Genomic DNA, 26,407 nt, shown 5'->3' on the forward strand with positions numbered 1-26,407 from the left:
CCAGAGCGACCTCTCAGTGGCCAATCACTTCAATTCTGGGTCACACTCCTGTGCTCACATGTACTGTCCCATCCTGACCACCCGCAGATTGGAGGAAGACCACCTTATTTTCCATCTGGCCAGATGGCATGAACATTGACTTCACTGCTTTCCATTACACCTGCTTGTCTTTTCATCCCCTCCCCCATTTTCTGCCTTTTCAGTTTTTTCACTTACACAGCCCTTCCTTTCCATTCCCATCCCCCTCAGTGCTGCTGTCCCCTCCCTCCCTTCTCCATCAGTTATGTATCTCTGCCTTTGCAACATAAAGGACACTGTTTGACCTGCCGAGTCTCTCCAGCAATGTGTTTTTTTCTGCAGCAATGTGTTTTTTACTTCAACCACGGGTCCACAGAATTCTGTGTTTTACCCCTCCTACAGACAAACAAATCTATACAAATAAATAAATAATTTTTATTTCATGAATATGAGAGTCTCAGGTTAGTGTGATCAGTTCCTTTGTTCAGAATTCTTACTGCCCACAGGAAGAAGCTGTTTCTCAGCCTGGTGGTGCTAGCTCTGATACTCCTGTCACTCTTCCCTTAAAGATGAAAGATGCTGTGTGCAGATGGAAAGAGTCCACAGTAATTTTGCACGTCCTCTTCAACCAACAATCCCAGTAGATCACATCGATGGGAGGGAGATTCCAGTGATCCTCTCAGCCACTCTTATGGTCCAGTGGATTAACCTCCGATCCATTTCTCTGCAGCAACTGTACCAGGCTGGCCAGGACGCTCTCGATGATGCTCCTATAGAAGGTTGACATGATGGTGGCCGCTCGCCTTACTCGCTTTAGTCTTTTCTGGAAATGTAGTCACTGCTGCGCCTTCCTGACATGTGAGGAGATGCTGAGTGTCCACGAAAGGTCGCCATTTAAGTGAACTCCAGAATTTTGGCAGTGCAGTGGAGGGTGGTCAGTTCTAGTCCTCCTGAAGTCTACGATCATCTCCTTTGCCTCGTCCACCCTGAGATCCAGCTTGTTCCTCTCACACCATTTCTCGAGATTTTCCACCTCTTCTCCGCAGTGCTGACGACGCCAACTACCGTAAAATCCACGCTCGTCTTGTGCACTTTGAGGTATGCCAATGGCTGGATACTGAGGGCGACGGTCTGCCTCGGTGACCACGTGTGCTTGCCTCCATCCCGCCTCTTGCCATAGTAATCATGTGCTCCGCCGCGCCGCGGACTCAAGGACCACGTGATCTACCCCTCCCCTCCCCGTTTTCCTCGCCTCTCTCTCCCTCTCTCTCTCTCTCACACACACCCTCGCAACCCAGCCTCGTTTTCGCCGCGCCGAAGCCGGCCTCCGCCGATTGGAGGGGCGTGCGCAGGCGCCCCAGCGTCTGAGCGTGGTGACGAGCGCGTTTAGGCCGAAAGAGAGAGTTTTTGGGTGTCGAGTGGCGAAGCGGAGTGCCGGTCCGACCCGTAATCCAGCGGCGGCGGCGGCGATTTCTTTCCCCCCTCCTTCCCTTTCCCCGCACCCCTTCCCTTTCCCCGCACCCCCTTGCCCACTAAACGGGGAGACATGATGTGAAAGCGGGTGGCCAAGAGGAAGGTGGAAGAGCGGACAGAGTGGAAACAGCCCAGGTACCCTGTGAGCGGAGGAGGGCTCGGCCCAACGGCGGCGCGGAGACTGCGAGGGGCGCGCTCCCGTGGCGCGCGGCGGCAGGGGTGGAGAGGAGAGCACGCCCCCGTACATGCTGTGGGGGGGGGGCAGGTGCGGGGGGAGGGAGGGGTGGGTGCAGGTGCGGGGAGCCAGGAGGGATATGGGGGTGGGGGGAGCCAGGAGGAATATGGGGGTGGGGGGGGAGCCAGGAGGGATATGGGGGTGGGGGGGAGCCAGGAGGGATATGGGGGTAGGGGGGAGCCAGGAGGGATATGGGGGCGGGGGGGAGCCAGGAAGGATATGGGGGCGGGGGGGGGAACCAGGAGGGATATGGGGGTGGGGGGGGAGAGCCAGGAGGGATATGGGGGTGGGGGGGGGAGCCAGGAGGGATATGGGGGTGGGGGGGGGAGCCAGGAGGGATATGGGGGTGGGGGGGCGGAGCCAGGAGGGATATGGGGGTGGGGGTGGGGGGGGGAGCCAGGAGGGATATGGGGGTGGGGGGGAGCCAGGAGGGATATGGGGGTGGGGGGGGAGCCAGGAGGGATATGGGGGTGGGGGGGGAGCCAGGAGGGATATGGGGGTGGGGGGGGAGCCAGGAGGGATATGGGGGTGGGGGGGGAGCCAGGAGGGATATGGGGGTGGGGGGGGAGCCAGGAGGGATATGGGGGTGGGGGGGAGCCAGGAGGGATATGGGGGCGGGGGGGAGCCAGGAAGGATATGGGGGCGGGGGGGGGGAACCAGGAGGGATATGGGGGTGGGGGGAGCCAGGAGGGATATGGGGGTGGGGGGGGGAGCCAGGAGGGATATGGGGGTGGGGGGGGGGAGCCAGGAGGGATATGGGGGTGGGGGGGGAGACAGGAGGGATATGGGGGTGGGGGGGAGACAGGAGGGATATGGGGGTGGGGGGGGGAGCCAGGAGGGATATGGGGGTGGGGGGGGGGAGCCAGGAGGGATATGGGGGTGGGGGGGGGAGCCAGGAGGGATATGGGGGTGGGGGGGGGAGCCAGGAGGGATATGGGGGTGGGGGGGAGCCAGGAGGGATATGGGGGTGGGGGGGAGCCAGGAGGGATATGGGGGTGGGGGGGGAGCCAGGAGGGATATGGGGGTGGGGGGGGAGCCAGGAGGGATATGGGGGTGGGGGGGGAGCCAGGAGGGATATGGGGGTGGGGGGGGAGCCAGGAGGGATATGGGGGTGGGGGGGGAGCCAGGAGGGATATGGGGGTGGGGGGGGAGCCAGGAGGGGGGTGGGGGGGGGAGCCAGGAGGGATATGGGGGTGGGGGGGGAGCCAGGAGGGATATGGGGGTGGGGGGGGAGCCAGGAGGGATATGGGGGTGGGGGGGGAGCCAGGAGGGATATCGGGGTGGGGGGAGTCGCTCCCTGGACCAGGAGGGATATGGGGGTGGGGGGAGTCGCTCCCTGGACCATGCGTCCCGTGGTGGCCTCAAGCAAAGGACAGTGACCAGCATTATGCCAGGAGCTTGTCAGTGTGAGATCCAGAAAAATGATCAGCCCGCACGCCTGCATTTGTTAAGAGAAAGTATTTTGGTTTGGCCACTGAAAAATAGGGTTAATGGTGTTGAAATAATGAGTTGGAGCTCACTTGGAAATGTGTCTGCATTCGGAATGTACACAGTTTTAAATGTACTGCAGTGTTGCAAGTTCTGGGAGAGCGAGGTAAAGACATGAATACAAAATCAGTGAATGAGATCATGTTGATACTATTCACAGCAGGAATAATGGTGCAGAGGAGGAAAGCATAGGAAATGTTTTTTTGTGGGGGGAGGTGTTGTGGGATGAATCTAATATTGAATTCCATTTTTATGTCATGTGTAATTGGTAAGAGGGAAATGTACAATAATGTATTAATTGCATTTTGATGCCAGATTATGGGTGGTGCAATTGGAAAAGATCAGTAGTATTGAATGAAACCTGTAATGTGCTGATACATTGTTTATAGTTATGAATGAGTGTGCTACAATGTTGACAGCTAGATAAAAGGTTAGGCAAAATATTGTTGGCCAGATACTCAAGATCAGTGAGTAAAAATGTAGTGAAATTTATATAATGAAAGATTAAGCAATGTCAACAGTAATGAAACTGCAGAAATATTCATGATATGACAACATTCTGGATTTTAAATCTAGTAAGTGCAGATTTATAAAGAAAATGGAGTCTTAATTCTGGCTATAAGATTGGAATGATTCTGATGAATTAATAGGAGGGAAATGATTGGATATGTATGAATTGGTGTGGGGGTGGGGGGTGCAGAGAGAGGGATTCCTGGCAGAAAATGCTAGTGCAGTCATATGGAGCTGCACCTGAACCATGGGGGAGGGGTAAGGAATAAAGGGATGTTGCTCTATGGGATTTGGTGGAAGCAAGCTTTTGTGGTAGAAACAGAAATACTGCAGTGGAGAAATGCTGAAAAAGAAACTGGAGATGTGTGAATGGAACTGTACTTACAGTAGAATCAGGAACACTGCATTAACTGCCATGAGTGAGGCAAATCAAATATTGTATTGAAGAGCAGCAAGGATTTTCTTGTAACTGGAACTCTGAATGAAGTGGGTAGGAAATGTGGTCATTTGAAATTATATGAATGAAATGTTCTTTATGAATGAAGTGGTGAGATGACTGGGAAGGAATGGAAAATATTGATGTGCCATTCACCAAGGTCATTGATGGGCAACTGAGATCTGAGAGGAGAAATCCAGGCAACATATTTGGCTGCTATTATATTTAGAATAAATGGGCATTAAGATTTTGGCAATGGAAATCTAGTTTATTATAAGTTGAGGAACAAATTAGTTTATACTTACAACAAACCAATAGGAGAAAATAAATTTCTTTTTTCCAGATTTTTTTTTCCTGGGTTTCAAATTGTCAGTGACTTCTTTTTGTTCCTCCAGTAACTGAGTTTTTTGATTCCCGCATTCAAATAAAGGTCGACATTTCAGTTTGTATTTGAGTATTAATGTCCAATAAAATGTATTGTAGACTAGTGTTTTTATTTTGCTCATCTATCTTCTCTCCAACTCCCCTAATTATCTAGAATTAATTCGTCAGTGAAAATGCGAGTGATATTTGACCTTTTCTGTGAAGTGTATTCGAAAGTAAGATTAATGTTATCATAAAACAGAAGTCAGACTATTTGATTAAGATTTTGGAAAGAAATTCAAGAGTTGAAGGGCTTGGCGCTGGAAGGCGCAGCCATTTGGCAGTGTGGCTTTTTAAAAAAAAATGTTGGGGTGCTCAAGGACTAGAATTGGAGCAATGCAAATGTCTGAGTGTTACTGGATTGAGGAATTCAGGAATTTAGATCTGGTAGAGAAGAGCACAGAGCAGTGGTTCTCAACCTTTTTCTTTCCACTTGAAGTGATCCCTATGCCATAAGTGCTCTGATTAGTAAGGGATTGCTTAAGTTGTGTGTGAGTGCGAAGGGAAGGTTGGGAATCACTGCTCTCGCCCCAATTGTTACTGAAATATTTTGCCTGAGAAAAATTGTCATTGGCCCATTTCCTTTGGAGTTATGAAACTGTGCACCTAACAGTGGTTTTCAAACTTTTTATTTCCACCCATAGACCACCTTAAGCAATCTCTTACTAATCACAGAACACCTATGGCATAGGGAATACTTAAGTGGTATGTGAGTGGAAAGAAAAAGGTTGAGAACCACTGGCAGAGAGGATGACATTTTCAATTAAAACATTTGAATAATTTTGCTGCTGGTGTAAGTTAGCACATACAAGGAAGAGTGAATGGGCATTGGTAGCAGAATTTTACTTGATCAGTTTTCAGAGAGGAGAATGGTAGACTCCAGCCAGGAATACAGTTAAAATCGAGAAGTAGTAAAGGGATGATTAAGGGTTGCATCAGCTGATGAGCTGAGGCGGGGTTGTGTGACATAAAGCTGGAAATGGATCCCAAAGTTGTGATTACAAGTAACTGCAGATGCTGGAATCTGGAACAAAAACCAATCTGATGTAGGAACTAAGAATGTCTAGCAGCATTAATGGGAGGACAAGAATTGTCAACATTCATCAAGGGTTCCCACCTGAAGCAATGATGATTTTTTTTCTTCTTGCACTAATGCTGCTTTACTTACTGACCTTCCTGCAGCAGAATGTTGTTTTTTTGGCTTGAAGGTTTCTATTGAAATGGCAACATTACTTTTTGCCTATTGATACTGTTTGGCTCAGTTATATAGATTCAGTTTCAAACAATTGCTGTGAAGATAACTGGGTCCAGTACCAATAGTTTTTGACAGGGACCCAACTTAATTTCCATCAATTAAAGCTGAAAGATACTTGCGCTCAAAGGTCCAGCATCTGAAGTTTTTATTTCTCTTGTGGTCATCTAATTTTAGAGAAATGGTCCGAGAATGAGGTGTCAGAAAGAAATAATGAACAGTAAAGTCTGAAAATACAGATGCCAGAAATTCGGACCAGTCGAGAATCTAGACTTTTTAAAGTCTGGCCTGACATCTGGACCACCAGCGAACCCAGATTTCTTGACTGGTTGCGTGCATTGCTTGTGCCCCACAAATGTACCGCCCAAGAATCCAAAAATCTGGACCGACCCAATCCCAAAGCGGTCTTGATTTTCGGACTATTATTGTAAAATGAGTGTCGCACATCTTTGGCTTGGCTTCGCGGACGAAGATTTATGGAGGGGGTAAAAAGTCCACGTCAGCTGCAGGCTCGTTTGTGGCTGACAAGTCCGATGCGGGACAGGCAGACACGATTGCAGCGGTTGCAGGGGAAAATTGGTTGGTTGGGGTTGGGTGTTGGGTTTTTCCTCCTTTGCCTTTTGTCAGTGAGGTGGGCTCTGCGGTCTTCTTCAAAGGAGGTTGCTGCCCGCCAAACTGTGAGACGCCAAGATGCACGGTTTGAGGCGTTATCAGCCCACTGGCGGTGGTCAATGTGGCAGGCACCAAGAGATTTCTTTAGGCAGTCCTTGTACCTTTTCTTTGGTGCACCTCTGTCACGGTGGCCAGTGGAGAGCTCGCCATATAACAGGATCTTGGGAAGGCGATGGTCCTCCATTCTGGAGACGTGACCCATCCAGCGCAGCTGGATCTTCAGCAGCGTGGACTCGATGCTGTCAACCTCTGCCATCTCGAGTACTTCGACGTTAGGGATGTAAGCGCTCCAATGGATGTTGAGGATGGAGCGGAGACAATGCTGGAGAAACAGCACATGCAGCATCCATAGGAAGTAAAAGGCCTGAGTCCTTCATCAGGGCCATGTTTAAATTGTTTATTTTTAGAAATGACAGAGCAGCAGTGCCAGAATACAGCTTGTAAATCACTTTCATAATTTTTTTTTTTTGCTTTGTGGCATGCACCCAAGAAACAAGGAAAAAGGTGCAGGTTTTTGAATCTGGTTTGCAGCTAAAGATGTATGCAAGTAGTCTACATCCATCTTTAGAAAGAATCAAAAAGGATTATTTAACAGATAAAATTCAGTGACCACTGTACACCACTTCATATGCTAAAAAGATATGAAATTGCTGGTGGGCAAAATATCTTGAAGTGCCATTCTGTAATCAGATTTTAAATGCATCTTGAAGCTTTGAAGTGCAAGACCTTTCTCCTGTGCCAAACTTTGATAATACACATTTTGGTTAATATGGAAATTGAACTTGACTGTTAACAGTAGATAACATGATTGTAATAATTTCAAGTTGGCAGGAACACTCAGTGAAGCAGAAACTGCAATCACACTGTATTAACGAACTTGGGCTACTTAAAAGTGGGATCCAAGATGATAATTATGCTTGTGATGTTCAATCTCAATATATATTCATTTGTTCTAGTGAGCAGTGATAAGGTGGGTTGTTATTTTAGTGATCAGTCATGGGGGTTAGGGGTGGAACTGAGATGTCATGTCAAGTTATTTGGCTGTTTTCTGCCAATGTTTTATTTGGGTTTTTTTTTCAGTTGGATATTTTGTTATCTTAATTGTTTCAAAATCAGTCACAAACAGATTTTAAGGGAATGTCAATTTCATGTTGCTGTTGGATTATGTCACTTATTAAAATTTTAATTTAATAAGGCTTGCAAACATAAGCCTTAACATGACCTCGTAAATAATAAGTAATGTTCATGGAAGTGAAATACCAAATAATGTTTCTAACAATAAAGTATCAAATCACCTTCCCTTGGCCTTCAATGTTGATACCAGGAGTCCCCCCATTGTTAACACCGTTGTTAACCAGAAATGGAACCGGAACAACCACAGAGACATGTTAGCACAAGAGAGTCAAAGCCCAGATATTCACAACTCCTTATTCCTGAACCGCTTGCTGTTGTGTAAGGTACCTGATTGGATGCATGTAGTTTCCACAATGCTTTAGAATTCATCCACTGTCCAGGAAAAAAGGTTTAATTGGTATTTAATCTATCATTCTTAACATTCACTCTGTTCTGTGCCGTAGTGTGAACTATCAAGAAGATTCATTGCGGAAACTTTGAAGCTCCGAGACCTGTAAATTCTGCCACCAAGGTTAAAGGCATCTGGTGCTTGGGATGAGCTGCATTATCCAAGTTGTACAGCATGAAATAAATATGGATATTCTTATTTAAATCCTACAACTCCATGTACTGTTGGAGTGCTTTTACATGAATCTTTGCAGTGGTTCAGGGAAGTTATTACCAAAATTGATACCCCCTGAACTTAAAACCCTCCAAATGGTAGTGGGCACAGCCCAGGACATCACAGGAAAACCCTCCCCACCATCGAGAACATCTACAAAGAACGCTGCTGTTGGAGAGCAGTAGCAATGATCAAGGATCCACATCCCCAGCACATGCTCTGTCCTCTGCTTCCATCAGGAAAGAGGAATTGGTGCTAACAAGACTCGCACCACTAGGTTCAGGATCAGCTGCTGCCCCTCCATAGACTCATTTAAGGACTCTTACTTTTGCATTTAAAAAAAAAATTCTCTCTGTATTTCAGTCAGTTTGTTTACATTTATTTATCTGTTGACAGATATTTATTTGTTTATATGTAATCATTGTGTACAGTTTTTTTTTTGCATTACCCATAGTGGTAATTCTGCCTTGCCTGGAGGTAAAATAATCTCAGGGAGTACTTAATTTTACTCAGGATTACCCTGAGTTCCATTAAAGTAATTGTTGGTAGTATTTTGAATTCTGCTCACCCATATATTATTCCTAAATTGGATATTGAGGTGACCATATGTTAGTAGGAATGGAAAAGAGAATTCATCCAATGTGCAAAGCATCTTCAATGAGGAATTTGAGTGTGGTCCTGATTTAAATTTAGAAATACAGCATGGTAACAGAAATATTTACAATTTTATTGAAATTAATTGCATTAGGAAAATAATAATGAAAAAGCACTTTAAATTTTATTATATAACTTTCATACCTCAATCCAATTTGGCCTTCAGGGTGAGCAGAAGAGAATTGTATCCTTGACAAACTGGAAAAATGAATGACAATTAAATTGAACTAAATACAGTAAAATCCCTGTTATCTGGAATTCAAGCAACTGAAAAAAAAACACTAGGGGTTTGGTTGATGCCAGCTCAGTGATTTTTTTTTTTCTCTCCGGTTGCTTGAGATTGTGTTGCATGATTGGCGAACTGACAGCGAGTTGCACCAATATTAAACTTTCATATTTTTTACCTATTTATTTATTTTCTGATTTTTTTTTGGTTGCTTGAATTCTGGATAACAACAATTTTACTATAGTTCTATTTTCACAAATACTGTAATACAGTAGAAAGTTTTAATTTGTGTGTTGTCTAGAAAATACATCTCTGAGCAGGCAAGATAAAAAAATAGATGCTGAATAAAGGTGCCTTTAAGAGGGATTATACAGAGTGTGATGTCTTGAAGGAGAAGAGGTTTGGTTAAGATAGAATTTCAAAGCATAGCCTGTGAACAAATAAAGATACAGGTAGGTAAGGTTGGGGAAAGAGATGAGATTTGGGGAATAATGTTAGCATTTGCTGTTAGATAACCCCTGAATTGAGGAAGGGGCAAATTGTGCAATGTGATATTTAACTGGAATGGGAAATTTATTCTGAATCACTGTAGAATTGTGTATTTCAGCCATGGGGATCAGTAATGGATAAAGTAACTAAAGATTGGCAGGAACACTTAAATGAAGCAGAAGAACAGTTAAACTTGCAGTTGTTCCCCAAAGAATGATGGCTTTAGGATTTAACTGTTTTAAGTTCTAGCTATCTACAATGTGCACTTTTGTGCATCTTGTACTGTCAGGTTTGACTGCAAGTAGTCAAATAAGTTCGATGCATTTGGCACTACAAGACCAAGATTTGCACTGTAAATTTATTTCACATAAATGCCTCATATTTTACTGATTTTTTTTTTTCTCAGTTGTTCAAGGAACTGAATGTTGTGTAATCAACTAAACGTGCGGATCTGGAAAAGAATGCTGAAAATAGGTGCAGGTGGCATTTGCAAGAGGAGAAATTTTCTCAGTTTGAGACTGTCTTCAAACTGGTCTGTTAATATATTTCCATGAATGCGATTGTGGCGCAAAAGCAAAGCAGAACATTCCTTAACATGACCTGACAATATCAAATGTAGAAAAAAAATGATATGCAAGTTAAAAGTTACTTTCCACGCCGATGAGAATCAAGGAGTTACGGATTGTCTCTCTATCCTCTGTATGTTTATCTTCTTTGGCTTGGCTTCGCGGACGAAATTTATGGAGGGGTAATGTCCACGACAGCTGCAGGCTCATTTGTGGCTGACAAGTCCGATGTGGGACAGGCAGACACGGTTGCAAGGGAAAATTGATTGGTTGGGGTTGGATGTTGGGTTTTTCCTCCTTTGTCTTTTGTCAGTGAGGTGAGCTCTGCGGTCTTCTTCAAAGGAGGTTGCTGCCCGCCGAACTGTGAGGCGCCAAGATGCACGGTTTGAGGCGATATCAGCCCACTGGGGTGGTCAATACATATATTAAATTATAAATGTACAGAATGGAAGCAGGCATTAAGATCATTCTCATCCATGATGACTTGAGTGCTCTTCCTTACAAGCCCAATCTTCTATCATTTGGTCCATGCACAGTTAAAGAAACTAATTAAATGCTGTTGGCTCTGCTCTAGTTTCTTTACTCCTCTACCTTCCCACAATAAATCCTCCTGTCAAAATAAAATTAATAGTACAGGTATTTGCTTTTTGTTTTTTTAGTCTATTTTAATCTTTACAGCATGAGAAATTATTCTATTGGGAAAATTCAATCTTTAAATTTCAGATGGACTCTCTTCCACCTCATTTTTTCTTCTCTAATACCAGAGAAATTTTTAATTAACTGTTCTGTTACTCTATTCCTGTGATATTTAGCCAAGAATTTTACCATTAATATTTGATCCATTAGTATGCTAAGTTTAGGTAATATTGGAATTATAATTACAAACATTTGGCGGCACACCGCGGTGGCAATCGAGCTGGTGTTCCGAGCGACGATCATAACCAAAGGCCAGCAGCCCACGCAGTGGCACTGGACCCAACAAGCGAACCAGCGGGTGAACTGCTAGTGCAGCTTAAAGGCCAGCGACCCCAAAATGGCGCTGGCCTTGCTGCACAGCCAACACACAAGGCAACCATGCGGAGAAGAACAACATTGTTATGTAGGAAAGTAACCGCGTGCAGAAACCAGCAGAAAGTCAGCCAGTGGGGGGGGGACAGTGCAAATATAAAAGTCTGGCCTGAGCCTTAATAAAACTCAGAGCTTAACCTGACTACGCTACGTGCGTGTGTGTCTTTCGAATAGAGCACAACTACATTTTGTGACCCTGACGGTTCAAACGGCATCCAAACCCAGTGATGAGTGAATAGGCAGCAATCAATGCGGTTGCTCTCAAGCTGCTAACTTTATGGATGATTGACCACGTGTATGGTTTGACCAGGCTGAAGCAGAGTTCCAGATCTGGCAGATCACAGCAGAATCCACCCTGTAATACCATGTAGTGAGCGCCCTGGACCAGGACAAAGCAGGCTGGGGGGGGGCCAACTTCATCCAGGACCCCCTATAGGAAGACTTGCTGATCGAGACCTTCGGGCTCTCATGGCATGAGAGAGGGGCACTTCTGCTCCACTTGGATGGGCTAGTGGACAGGCCCCCAACAGCCCTCGTGAATGAGATGCTGGCCCTCCTGTCCAAACATGAGCCCTGCATCACATTTGAGCAAGCATTCCTTGAGTAACTGCCAAAGGACATCCAACTGCTCCTGGCTGATGCAGATTTCAGCGACACCCACCCCCCCCCCCCCCCGGGAAAATCGCAGCACAAGAGGACGTTCTGTGGAAACAGAAGAGAGTGCTTGCTCAGCATCCATGGGACTTGTCACCAAACCCCACAGCCAGACCCATGCAGAGCTGCCAAGAAAACAGCTGCATCCCAGATGAGGTGATCCAGATGACCAGTGTTTCTACCACCAGAGATGGGGCACCGGTGCAGGCCGCCAATCACGTTTCAGAGAAATGCTGGGGGCAGCCATCAACTAATGGCCATGATGGCTGGCCACCAATACAGCCTCCTGTATGTCTGGGACCGCCAGTCCAGAAAATGCTTCCTCGTGGACACAGGAGCAGAGGTCAGAGTCCTGCCTCTGTTGTAATAGGACACCCTGAACAGGCATTCAGGCCCCACGCTAAGCGCTGCCAACAACAGCATGATTCGGACCTACGGTACCCGCGAGGTCCAACTGCATTTGGGAGGAAACCTCTTCTCGTGGGTGTTCACGCTGGCCGCAGAGGAACAGACTTCTTGTGCGCCCACAGACTGCTAGTGGACCTCAAGGGAAGGAGATTGGTTCACACCAAGAACTTCCCTTCAAAGATGCCAGGCTCCACGCATTCCACCTGAACTCCGTATGGAGAAGATCGGACAACAAGTTCGCCAGGGTCCTGGCCAAGTTCCCTCCTGTGTCACTGCCCCCAACTCACCATGGTGATGCCCTGACATTGGAGTAAAGCACCACATTCTGACCCAGGGCCCATCGCCCCTCACAAGGGCAAGATACCTTCCTCCAGAGAAGCTCCAGCTGGCAAAGGAAGAATTCAGGAAGCTGGAGGAGCTTGGCATCATATGGCGGTCAGACAGCCCATGGGCTTTTCCCCTGCATATAGCACCCAAAGCAACTGGAGACCATGTGGTGACTACTGCCAGCTCAGAGGCCACAACACTGGATTGAAACCCTGTGCTGCACATCCAGGACTTCGTGGCTAACCTGCACTGGGCAAAGATCTTCAAAGTGGACCTTGTGCAGGGATATCAGATCCTGGTACACCCCAAAGATGTCCCCAAGACTGCCATCATCACCCATTCGGCCTCTTTGAATTCCTCTGAATGTTGTTCGGGCTAAGGAATGTCACATAGACCTTCCAGCGACTCATGGATGGCGTGGGCTGAGACCTGGATGGCATCCTGTTGGCGAGCATGTGGCACACTTCCGTACTCTCTGCACCTGACTGAGTGAGTTCAGCCTGACGATCAACCCAGCCAAATGCCAGTTTGGATTGGAGGCCATCAACTTCCTGGGCCACAGGATAACCAAGGAAGGAGCCACACTGGGGCCCAGTAAAGTCGAGGCCATCCAGAAATTACTCTGACCCAACACGACCAAGGGACTACAGGAGTTTGTAGGGATGATCAATTTCTATCACAGGTTCATCCCCTCAGCTGCCTGGATCATGTGGCCCTTGTTCACCCGGATGGCAGGCAAGGCGAAAGACATCACCTGGGATGAAGAGTCAGTGGAAGCCTTCATGAAGACCAAGGAAGCCCGAGCAGATGCTGCTCTCCTGGCACATCCCAGGTCAGAAGCTCCAATGGCCCTGATGGTAGATGCCTCATGAATGGCGATCGGCGAAGTTCTTGAGCAGCAGATCAAAGGAAGTTGGCAACAGCTGGCTTTCTTCAGCAAACTTCTGCAGCCAGTGCTTTCGACAGAGCTACTGGCACTGTGCTTAGCTATCTGCCACTTCAGGTACTTCCTAGATGGTAGGTCCTTCACAGCTTTCACAGATCACAAGCCCCTGACTTTCACATTGGCTAAGATCTCAGACCCCTGGTTGGCCTGCCAGCAATGACACCTGTCTTACATCTCTGTGTACACCACAGATGTAAGGCATGTCTCCGGCAAGGACAACATGGTGGCTGACGCACTGTCCAAGCAAAGTATCCAAGTGCTATCATGGTGATTGGACTTCGTGGCACTGGCGAAGCATAGCAGAACAACAAGGAGATGCCTCAATGCAAGACTGCCATATCAGGACTGTAGCTCCAGGACAACCCAATTGGCACAGGTAACGCCACCCTCCTGTGTGACGTGGCTACTGGTTACGTCAGAACCATTTTTCCGGCGGCTTGGAGATTACAGGTTTTCAACTCCATCCACTGATTTGGCTCATCCATCCATCAGGACCACAATCTGGCTGGTGGCCAGCAAATACGTGTGGCATGGATTGTGGAAACAGGTCAGCGGGTGGCTGAAGGCATGCACACAGTGTCAAACAACCAAGGTACAGCAGCACACCAAGACCCCACCTCAGCACTTCAAGCCCACAGAACAAAGGTTCAACCAGATAGACATAGTAGGACTCTTGCCATTATTTCATGGTTTCCACTATCTGTTCACGATGTTTGACCGCTTCACCAGGTGGTCAGAAGCAGTCCCACTAGTAGACATGTCCACAACCTCGTGTGCCAGAGTCCTCATCTCGTTCTGGCTGGCACAGTTCGGGTCACTGTCCCACATCACATCTGGCAGAGGGGCCTAATTCACCTCCAGTCTGTGGTTTGTCCTCACCAGCCTGTGGGGTGCCCAGCTACAGTTTACCACCCACAGTCCAATGGGTTGGTGGTGCGCTTCCACAGGCACCTCAAAACTGCTATTGACTAGACTCCAAGGATCCAACTGGGTAGATGTGCTACCATGAGCACTGTTGGGCATCCGCATGGCACCCAAGGAGGACCTCAACACCTCTTCGGCTGAACTAGTCTTCTGAGTTCCATTGGTGGTCCTAGGAGAATTTGTGCCATCCCCAGGAGGACTTTGCAGAGTTCCTCAGACTAAGGGAAAGAGTCTACCACCTGGCTCTGATTCCACCTTCCAGGCCTGGACACGTGAGGACAAACTACCCAAAGACCTGCAGGACTGAGTATGTTTTCATTTGCAGGGGCCCACATCATCCACTGCTTCAGAGGCCATAAGAGGGTCTGTTCCAGATCATCTGCAACAATGGGGCCATGTTCGAGCTGGAGGTCGGAGGCAAGGCAGAGATCTTCACAGATCAGCTGTAGCCGGAACTCCTGGACCCGGCATGCCCGGTCGAGACACCAGCACTACGGCGAGGAGGCAGGCCACTGAATGCTGCAGAGACTTTGCCTCCGAGCACCAAGGACAATAAGAACAATATCGCCAGTTCTTGGTGGGGGGGGTGGTGTCATGTGGTTGCCTGCTGCTGCGACAATGGAGCTGGCGCTCCAGGCGGTGAGGACAACTAAAGGCCAGCATACGGGGAAGAAGGGCATTGTTATGCAGGAAAGTACTTGCACGCGGGAAACCTACTTTTGTTATGCATGTTGTGACGTCAGCCCAGGGGTCCATGGTGGGAACAGTGCAAGTATAAAAGTCGGGCCTGAGCCCTAATAAAACTCCGAGCTTAACCTGACTACACTACGTGTGTGTGTGTGCCTTCTTTCAAGTAGTGCGCGGCTACAAACACTTCCTGTTTTTAGACCATTTCCACCATAAACAATTTATTTGTTGATTGTTATTTAGATTGGGTATATGGGTAAGTAGTTTGGGAGGCGATGCATCCTCTCTGCACTCGTCCTGGTTTTTCCCTGTGTTTCCAACAAGGTGACAATCAGTACCATCGTGAATGCTGCTTTTCAATTTTGATTAGTTGTGGACCTGAGATTCCCCCAAATCAATTTGAATGTTCCAAGGAGCCTTGAAACATCCTTAATTCATTTATTTTGTCTGCCTGGTAATTTCCTGCATTGACAGAGCTTGGATTAAAGTGTTTGTTCCGGATATCTTGAGTTAGACACGCAAATTATGTGGCCTGCCTATAAGCAGCTTGCTGCGTGTGGTTAAAGCTTCAATGCTGGCAATGTTTTGGGAGAAAAAAAGCTGAAGTTGGTATACTTTTCTGGCTACTGGATTTGAAAGTTATTCAAGGCAGTATTGATATTCTACAGTGCATCTTACCCCAAACCTGTCTCTCGTCTTCCTTTTTTGTGATCCCTTGTTTCCCAATTGGATAATTTCTTATGCTGTAAGAAACCTTCATAACTTGCATTTTTATACAAGCCTTGATAGTCTTTCGCATTGTAAACTATGCCCACTCCAGACCATGCTACCGACCTATGACTGAATCAAGTTTGCAGATGACACAACCGTAGTTGGCCTCATCAGCAACAATGAGTTGCCCTTCAGAAAAGAGTTGGAAAATCTCATGAAGTGGTGCAAGAGTAAGAATCCAAATCTCAACGTGGAGAATATGGAGATACTGTGTCTTCAGAAGTTCCAGGAATGACCACCTTCCACTACACTAGTAGAGAATGGAGAGCACCAAGTTCCTTGGAGTTAACTTAACTTATGACTTATCATGGACACTCAGTATCTCCTCACTTCTCAGGAAGGTGCAACAGTGATTGCTGAGAAGACTGAAGTGGGCAAGGCTACTGGCCACCATTATGTCAATCTTCTACAGGCGGTCAATGGATAGGGTCTTGGCCAGCTGCATTGCTGTGTGGTATGGTTGCTGGAGAGAAATAGATCAGAGGTTAAGCCACAGGACCATAAGAGTGGCAGAGATGATCACAGGAGTCTCCCTTTCTCCTTCCCTCTTCCCCCCCCACCCCCCAAAAAAAACCATCAACATGATCTACCGGGATTATTGTCTCAAGAGGGCACGTAAAATTGGGATCCCCTTCCACCCTGAGCACAGCATCTTTCAGCTGTTTCTGTCGGCGAAGAGATGCAGGAGTGTCAGCCAGCACCAACAGGCTGAGGAACAGCTTCTTCTCATGGGCAGTGAGAAAGATGAGCGACCAAAGGAACTGTTCACACTAACAGAGACTCTGATTCATGTAACAATATTTATTTATTTGTATAGCTTGTCGTTCTGCATTTGTATTGTCTGTCTGGTTATGTCTCCATGTTTTGTACCGAAGACCAGAGAATGTTGTTTCGTCAGGTTGTACTTGTACATTCAGATGTCAATAGACTTGTATTAGTCAGTGGTTACTTGTATTGTACCAAAGTGATACATCTTGGGTATTGTTTTGGGGTGATAGCCCAGATTCTAATGCTCTGATATCTGGAGTAGTGCTTGAATCCAGGATTTTTTGAGTCAGAGGCAAGGAGGCTCCCAAATGAGTTGCAATTTACATTTAACCTTGTATTGATATAGTTTCTCAATCTGCCATGGTCAATGTGCCCTTTGAACCTTAATAGATCACATTATTTACTTGCAAGTTCTTTGGGTAGAATGAAATAATTTCCTATATTTTGTCGTTGCAGAATTAGAAACTTGTCATAACTTTAGAGAATAGTATGCTGTTCCCTATTCTGCATTTCCAATCACTCTTGTCTTGAATGGCTCCTTGTACTTTCATAATGAGGCCAGTTTGTTCACCCCCTTGTGGGTTGCTGCTTTCATCTATAAAGGCTACAGGGATTTTGTGCCATTGTAATGTCATTTCTTGACATCTTTAGCATTCTGAAGATGTAGCTTCCTGGGTGGCCTGGTCCACTTTTCTACTGCCAATTACACATCCCCTCCTGTACATTTGAAATTGATGCCACATCTGCCTTTGCTTCCACACTTCACACCCACCTCTGGAGCCAACTGAAACTTAATTTACCTGTGTGCCAATTTAGTATAGAGCATGTACTGCTCAGATTGTGGTTGTTTGTGTTGAGAAGTCTAAGCTCTATAGGGTGACTGCTTTTCAGAATGCTGCTTCATTCATCCCACATGTAACTTCAGACTTGTAGTTTCCTGTCACTGTAATTCTTTTGTCATCGTCTCCTTTACAGTTCCAACAAAGCTTGAGCTTGAGAAAGAACAGCTTGTTCTGAATAGGCTCATCTTTTCATCAGCCACATCCCAGCCTCATTGATGACAATTTCAAATGACAAGCAATCTCAGCTTTTGCATTTCATATTTCAACTTCTATAAATGTTGTTTCTTCAAATGCCAAGACATGGAAAGCTATGGACTTAAGTGAGGAGTGGGATTAATACAAACTGTTGCAAAACCACATGTTTCTGTGCTCTACCATTCTGTTTAGATATTACAGGTACATAATCTTTTATCCAAAACCTATGGGACCAGACATTTTTCAGCATTCAGAATTTTTCACATAACAGAAAAATAGTATTGGTGGTATGTTAAGTAATTATGCTGATTTCCGATTTGTGCAAAACAAAGACACACTCCAACAAGAAGTGTCTTGGGTGTGGGGTGTGGGGGGTGGGGGGGGGCTTTAACAACTTCCTGCAGCTTGGCCAATCTACCCCAGCTTTGACAGCATACCATTTGTTTTGGGTGTAGCATGCCAGTTGTATGGGGTGGGGGGGGTGAGTTGGAGAAGAAGCTAAACAAAATTTCTTAGATACACATTAGATAATATGTAAATCATTTTTGTACGATAGAGAAGTATTTTTTCCTGCGAATTGCTAACAATTTAATATTCAGAATTTGTGAAATAGTCATTTTACATAAATTGTTTACATGTGGGTGCTATAATCTTTTTACACCAGTATAATTTTGACCAAAACTTCAATTTGCAAGATTTTATTGTCACCATTTGAGGGCATTGAGGATGGCATTCTTTTTTAATTTTTTTAAATTTTTCACACTATGAACCATATTGACCAAAATACACATAAACATTTCCCTCTTGAATATAGTGTCATTTTCTCCCCTTTTTCCCACCTCCCTTCCCTCCCTCCTTCCACTCCCCACCCACTAAATGTTCAACATATACGATACATTAAACCCATTAAACAATGTCATCACACATTGAAAATAAACAAGAAAATTGTGTCATCTACTTTTACACACTGGGTCAGTTCATTTCATCTTCTCATTCTGTCATTTTAGGTGGTGGAGGTCCGCGGTAGGACTTCTCTGTTGTGTTCCATGTACGGTTCCCAAATTTGTTTGAATACTGTGATGTTATTTCTTAAATCATGTTAATTTTTTTTTCCAATGGAATACATTTATTCATTTCTATGTACCATTGCTGTATTCCCAGGCTACCTTCTGATTTCCAGGTTGACACAATACATTTTTTTGCTACAGCTAAGGCTATCATAATAAATCTTTTTTGTGTTCCATCCAAATTGAGGCCAAGTTCTTTACTTATATTACTTAGATGAAAGATTTCTGGATTTTTTGGTATGTTGCTTTTTGTGATTTTATTTAATACCTGATTTAGATCTTCCCAAAACTTTTCCACTTTCTCACATGCCCAAATTGCATGGACTGTATTCTTTAGACAGGATTTATGAGCATTTGGAGAAGTACAGTCTTCTCACAGATGTTAGCTTGGCTTTGTGAGGGGAAGGAAGTATCTCATGAGCCTAACTGAGTTCTGAGGAGGTAACAAAATAAATTGGTAGGACAATAGATGTATGTATATAGATTTGAGTAAGGGATTTGACAAGGTCTCCCATAAAGGACTTCCTTAGAAAGTCATGAGGCAGGAGGGGCCTCGTGAACCCTTGGCGGTGGGGCCTCGTGAACCCTTGGCGGTGGGGCCTCGTGAACCCTTGGCGGTGGGGCCTCGTGAACCCTTGGCGGTGGGGCCTCGTGAACCCTTGGCGGTGGGGCCTCGTGAACCCTTGGCGGTGGGGCCTCGTGAACCCTTGGCGGTGGGGCCTCGTGAACCCTTGGCGGTGGGGCCTCGTGAACCCTTGGCGGTGGGGCCTCGTGAACCCTTGGCGGTGGGGCCTCGTGAACCCTTGGCGGTGGGGCCTCGTGAACCCTTGGCGGTGGGGCCTCGTGAACCCTTGGCGGTGGGGCCTCGTGAACCCTTGGCGGTGGGGCCTCGTGAACCCTTGGCGGTGGGGCCTCGTGAACCCTTGGCGGTGGGGCCTCGTGAACCCTTGGCGGTGGGGCCTCGTGAACCCTTGGCGGTGGGGCCTCGTGAACCCTTGGCGGTGGGGCCTCGTGAACCCTTGGCGGTGGGGCCTCGTGAACCCTTGGCGGTGGGGCCTCGTGAACCCTTGGCGGTGGGGCCTCGTGAACCCTTGGCGGTGGGGCCTCGTGAACCCTTGGCGGTGGGGCCTCGTGAACCCAGATTATAGATATGTTTTTGGGAGATAAATTGGGGCAGGTGTTTTGGTGTAGATCACATACAAACACTTTAAAACAGATCTCATTTAAAATACTGGAACTCTGCTCATGCTAGGCATTCTGGCTCCAAGAGCCTTTGAAAAATCTTTGGAGAGTGCCCAAGAGACTTCACTAATGGATTGTTGTTTACAAAAAGGAAACAGATGAAAGAACTCGTCGGAGCCACAATGGAACTTGCTGTTCTAGGAGGGTCATGTGGTTTTGCAAGCAGAGAGAGAAAAACACTTTTTCTCAGAGAGGGAGAGAGAATTCAGTTCTGCAGGGCTACAGTTAGCAGCAACAGCTGGGACTGGAACAGGACAAGCTGGAAAGCTTGTCGTAACCCCCCCCCCCCCTTCCCATTTGGAAGATGGGTTGTGATTACTTAGTTCAGCCTGGTCAAAGCCCTTGTGGTTCATGCAAGAGAGGACTGGCTGTCTAATGTTTCACTGGAAATAAGAGAAACAAAAAGGAACCCTGTGGTGACATGAAAGAAAGAGGTTATCATCTGAAAAACCCTCATGGGGTAAGGTTCCTCGGCAAGACACTAACGTGGCTGATTAAAGGAGATCTGTTTGTGTCCAGAAACAACAAATCTCTCTCTGAAAACTGAAGCACCAAAGCCTGGTGAACCTTATATATGTTAAATTCTGTGCACAGTATAAGAATTGCCTGCAACCAGTAAACTTGGAGGAATGAGAAGTGAGATTGGATTGTGAATCAAATAACTTTTCTAATCTTACACACATATTACATACATGTGCGCTTAGAATTAGAAGGGGGTTAAGGTAGGTTAGTTAAGATAATAGTGATAAGTTAAAGTGTGATTCTGTTTTCATGTTTGAAGATAATTAAAAGCAACTTTTGTTTAAGTAACTATTTGTCTCGGTAAATATCTATTCCTGCTGGGTTTTGGGGTCCTCTGGGCTCGTAACAAAAATATTGTGCTTAGAGTGCAGTAACTATTGGAGTTCTGCAAGGATCTGCTCTGGGATCCCTGCTCTCTTTTTTTTTAATTAATGCCATGGATGAAGAAGTAGAATGATGGGTCAGTATGTTTGTGGATGATACAAACGTTGGAGGTGTTGTTGATTGTGTTGAAAGTTGCCGTAGGATATAGATAGGATGCAGAGTTAGGCAGAAAAGTGGCAGATGGTGTTTAATCCCGATATGGGTGAGATGATGCATCTTGAAAGGAAGGCAGGATACAGGGCTAATGATGGAAAACTTAACAGTGCAGAAGAACCTTGAGGTCCAAATCCATAGATCTCACAAGGTTGCCGTGCAGTTTGATAGTGTTTTGGGTGCATACTTGCTTTCATTGGGACCAGTGCTGGCCATTGCTGATGACTTTATCGATGTGATGCACGGGGGTAATAGCATGCATGTGCAGGTGTTTTAAGTGTCAGTATGCAGGCGATGAGTCTCAGGTGCAGAAAGAGGAGAGTATATAGAACACTTGTGTGGCAGTGAGCCAATGAGAAGGTCAGAGGGCATTTAAGAGACTCTTGGGCAAATGGGTGAAAGAAAAATAGGGTTATGAGGTAGGAAAGGTTTTGTTACTTTTGTTTTGGTAGGTATACAGTAGGCACACAACATTGTGGGCTGTAGGGCCTGTACTGTGCTGTAATGTTCTATAAAAGTGGTTGGTTTCTATAAATCAAAAATATTAACAAAGTGAGCTTTAGTCTTCAGTCTTCTCCATTCACAATTCAGGTAACATCCCAGAAATAGCTATAGATCAGGAATTAGAAAAATTCATGGAAAAATTGCAGTCACCAAGGAAATTAGTTTAGCATTCTTGATTTCTGATGTTAATTTGGAGTTTTAAGTGATTCATTATTTTTTTAAAAATTTTCAATATTCTACAATTTTGGGTAAAATTCCAATGGATTTGTAAATAGTAAATGTAACACTTCAATTGCAAGGGAGATAAAGCAGGAAACCGATCAGTTGGCATTTCCTCTATCAGACTTTATTAACACTGTACAGACGTAGCAAGGCTCTTGGAGGGGGGAGAAAAAATCAAGCAATTGTGTAAGTCAACAATGAAAGAGAAATCGTAATTTGGCCAATTTATTAGTTCTTTGACGAAATAACGTGGTTAAAGGGGTACTGATGGATATTATGCATCTGATTAGGTGCTGCACTAAATATTGGGGCAAGTCAATGCTTCGAATGCAAGAAGTAACATACTAATATAGAAAGATGATTTGATGGCCAACAGGAAACAGTAAATGTTTTTTTTTCCTGATAAGCGTAAGGAGAATTCTACCCCAGGGATTAGTGCCAGGGCCTTGACTTCATCCATTTTATCTCAATGTCTTGGATGAAGGCATTGAAGAGGGGGGTGGTTCATTTTCTGATGTGAAGAGAACACAGAAAAGTTAATAAAGGGTGAGTGGGCAAAATTTTGGGAAATGGTGTGTTTTGTGGGGAAAATGAGGTTGTCCATTGTGGCTGGAAAAACAAAAGCATCAAAATGGTGAGAACACAGAGGAACTTAAATGACATAGTTCACGCTGCACAAACCTTCATTATGAAAGCGCAGCAAATATTTATTGTCATTGCTGGGGAAATTGAATGCAAAAGTAAGGAGATTTGTACTATCTAGAGTATTATGATATTGCTCTCATTTTAGGAAGTAAGTAAATGCGTTGAAAATAGTTTAGAAACTTTAGATTGATAACTGTCTTGGATGGGTGATTGTAAGAGGAAAGGTTCAAGTGACTTCTATCTCTTGGGTTCTCTCTACAACTCCTGAATTCTAATTGAGACAAGATATTGAAGAACCTTAACGAAGTGGATATGAAATAAGTGTTGTCTGCAAGAATTTAGAACTAATATTTATTAAAATTAGAGGCTTCTTTCCTCGCTGGAATGTCTTGACAGGCTTTGGAACACTTAAAGGGCAGTTGAAGCAGGGTCTTTGAAAGTTGTAGAGGCAGATTTTTGGAGGGAGGTGGAAGATTACTTCAGGTCGATCAGAACATTGTTCAAGTTACCATCATAGGTATATGTAATTCAAATGGCAGAATAGGTTTGGATTTAGTGGTCCACCTCTTGTCATTTATCTGTTTGTAAACACTTTTCCAACAAGGTTCTGATAAATCTATTATTTGATCTTAAAATTCACAAAACGTCAAGATTGAATGATGAATTCTGGGTAATTCATGTAATCCGAAAATAATCATTTGGTGAAAATATGCAATGAAAATAATAGTTTTAAACCTGAAGTAATGTGAATCCATGTCTAAAGGGGCACTGCATGTGATTTACAATGTTGATGAAGCTTGGCTTAAAATTATTTGTTTAGTTTTTATCTTCCATGAATGGAAGAAACTTAATTCCATCCAGTTCCTTTGAGTAGTGAATACAGAAAAAAAATCCCTGGTATCTGGCACCTATGGGAATTGGTAGATGCCAGATATGTGTATTTTCCAATTGTTTGAGATTATGTTGTGTGATGATCTAACAGTGAGGCACACTCATTTTAAACATCCATTTTTTTTAACTTATTTATTTTTTTCGATGTTTTTGTGTGAATTTCACATAACAGGTTTTACTGTAGATTACTTTCACAATTGCACTTTCACAAAGCTGAATTGGAAAAAATCTTGAACAACTTTGAATTTCAGAGTTACATGGGACTTTGCCTTTCAAAGTATGCTTTGTGGTTAAGCATCATTGAATAATTATCAATTTGTGATGGTAGCAGATTCTGGACATAAAATTGAATAAAATTATGGTTATGTAAAAATAAAACAGGTGACATTATCAAGGAAAAGGAGAAATTTAAAACTATTGTTTTGGTGTTGAACATTGAATTTTCTCCAGTTATGCAAATAATATTTTGTGTAGTATGAATGATCTGCTTGTAAGGAAAAATAATTATTTTTTAATGATGGTTTCAAATACCTGTAAATGTGAACAATTCCAGAAAGTAGTTGAAATGTGCAGGTCAGACAATTCTGATGAAGGGTTATTGATCTGAAATATCAACTTTGGTTCTCTCTCCACAGATGCTGTCTGACAAAAAGTATTTCCAGTCGCTCTTTAATCTTCAGATTTCTAGCATCTGATTTTTTTTTTCATTTTCAAGTGCACAAATGCAATGTCTTGAAGTGGAGAAAGAATCCTATTTAAAATTATGTTTACAGATACAATTTGTGGTTTTAAAAATAGCCCTGTTGTATTTAACTATCTGCAACTTGCAACTTTTAATATTGTTTTTTATTTAATTTGAGAATGTATACTTGTGCATTTATTTACTATTTATTTCTAGTTGTTTAATGTTTGTGATGGAATTTGAGTTTCAGGGAACCCAGAAATGCAAAAGCATATGTCAAAACCTATGAAAAGAATAGGTAGAAACATGCAAAATCTGCAGTTGGTGGAATCTTGAGCAAATGAGGAACTCAAGGGGTCAGGTAGCCTCTGTCTGGAGGGAGAAATGGTCAGTCAGCCTTTAGGCTCTGAATTCTTCATCGAGATAAGATTATCCTGTTCTTGAAATGGCAGGCATGACCTCATAGAATGCAAAAACAAGTTTGCTTATGAAGAAAACTATTGAAGGTCATTGCTAAAAGATTCAGTAGGGAATTTATAGAAACTTCTTTATCCATTGAATGTTGAGAAAATGAACCTGATACCATGGATTAGTTGGAGCAAACGCAAAACTTTTTGAAAGAGATAAATAAATGATTAGAGGAAGGTCTGTGGACCATAAATGCACAGTTAAAATGAATGACCTATTTCCCTGCCAAATCCTTGCATTTGCTGAGTGAGAGATCACTGATGTAATTCCTCTGTGAATTTTATAATATTTCATTCGGGGAAATGCTGTGAATCAACCTATATACTTTTTTTTCCTGTGAATGTAGTTTTATTTGTCCTGGCGTCACTTGGAATTTTGTCTACTTCTCCATCACCTTCAACTGAATATAAAATTATTTGATCATTGTCACCTTCAGAGATTGCATTGAGTGGTAATAGCTCTCTTAATTGTGATAGAATAATGTTATAATATTTAGTTACTATCAGCCATCAGTAGTGATGGCTCTATAATTATTTTTAGAGCTGATTATATTTTTTGTATTTATGGATTCAATATTAAATTTATTTTGTCACCACTTTGTAAATTCAATATTAATTTGTAAAATTCTGCAGATTTTTGATGAACACTCAGTTCATAGATGTTAAGATGAAAGTTATTTCTGCCTGTGAACAAGCCAAACTTTGAATTTTGGAAATGAGATGGCATGTCAACTGAATGATTTGAAATAACGTAGTTAAATATGTATGTCATCTAGGGCTGATGCCTCTGGCATGTTTATTCCAATGATGGTTTTGTTCTACCCTGAAAGGTTTCTGCACTCATTCCAGTACGATTCTTTAACCATGGGACAGAAAAATGAGAGGTGCTCCCCTACGTTAGGTATGTGCTTTTTGATGCCTGTTTGCATAAGGGGCCCAAAGAGGGTAGGTGCCATTTAAATTTTTGAATCCTGCTTTTTTATTGGGATCACTCAAGGGTTGTATTGCCAGAACAATAATCTGTATGGTGACTTGAAAAGGAACAATTGTTGTGAAATATCCCAATCAGATTTTATGCATTTATTTTCGGTATTCTCCACGAATATTTTCATAGAAACCATAGAAAATTTCAGCAAAGAAATCAAGCCATTTACCCCTTCCAGTCTGTGCCGAAAAATCATTCCTCTGTCCGACTGACCTGCATCCATTCCATAACCCTCCAGACCTCTCCCATCCATGTATCTATCCAATATACTCTTAAAACCTAAGAGTGAGCCCGCATTTACTACGTCAGATGGCAGCTTGTTCCAAACTCCCACCACTCTGAAGAAGTTCCCCCTAATGTTCCCCTTAAATCTTTTACCTTTCACCCTAAAGCTATGTCGTCTCGTGTTTATCTCTCCCAATCTAAATGGAAAGAGCCTACATGCATTTACGGTTTATTCCCCTCATAATTCTGTAAACACCTTCTCAAATCCCCTCTCATTATTCTGTGCTCTAAGAAATAAAGTCCCAACATATAACCATATAGCTATATAACCACTTACAGCACAGAACAGGCCAGTTCGGCCCTACTAGTCCATGCCGTAACAAATCCTCACCCTCCTAGTCCCACTGACCAGCACCCGGTTCATACCCATCCAGTCCTCTCCTCTCCATGTAACTATCCAGTCTTTCCTTAAATGTAACCAATGATCCCGCCTTAACCACATCTGCCGGAAACTCATTCCACATCCCTACCACCCTTTGCGTAAAGAAATTTCCCCTCATGTTCTCCTTATAATTTTCCCCCTTCAATCTTAAACCATGCCCTCTAGTTTGAATCTCCCCCACTCTTAATTGAAAAAGCCTATCCACATTT

The 26,407-nt window shown here is 44.2% G+C and overlaps 1 protein-coding gene across 6 annotated transcripts in view; it reads left to right on the top strand.

Annotated features, from left to right (window-relative positions):
* The first annotated feature begins 1,344 nt into the window (after positions 1 to 1,344).
* ptpn4a (protein tyrosine phosphatase non-receptor type 4a) overlaps positions 1,345 to 26,407 on the top strand; it is a 201,329-nt gene continuing 176,266 nt past the window's right edge. For all 6 annotated transcript variants that reach the window (XR_011356614.1, XR_011356617.1, XR_011356616.1 and 3 more), the window contains exons 1-2: positions 1,345 to 1,626; positions 25,377 to 25,447. Coding sequence is in view for 1 of the 6 variants with exons in the window: in XM_069934869.1 (XP_069790970.1) it covers positions 25,411 to 25,447 (37 nt within the window). In the remaining 5 variants the exon portion in view is untranslated. The remainder of the gene's footprint in view (positions 1,627 to 25,376; positions 25,448 to 26,407) is intronic.

This window comes from Narcine bancroftii, chromosome 4, assembly GCF_036971445.1.
Source record: "Narcine bancroftii isolate sNarBan1 chromosome 4, sNarBan1.hap1, whole genome shotgun sequence".
NCBI lineage: Eukaryota > Metazoa > Chordata > Chondrichthyes > Torpediniformes > Narcinidae > Narcine > Narcine bancroftii.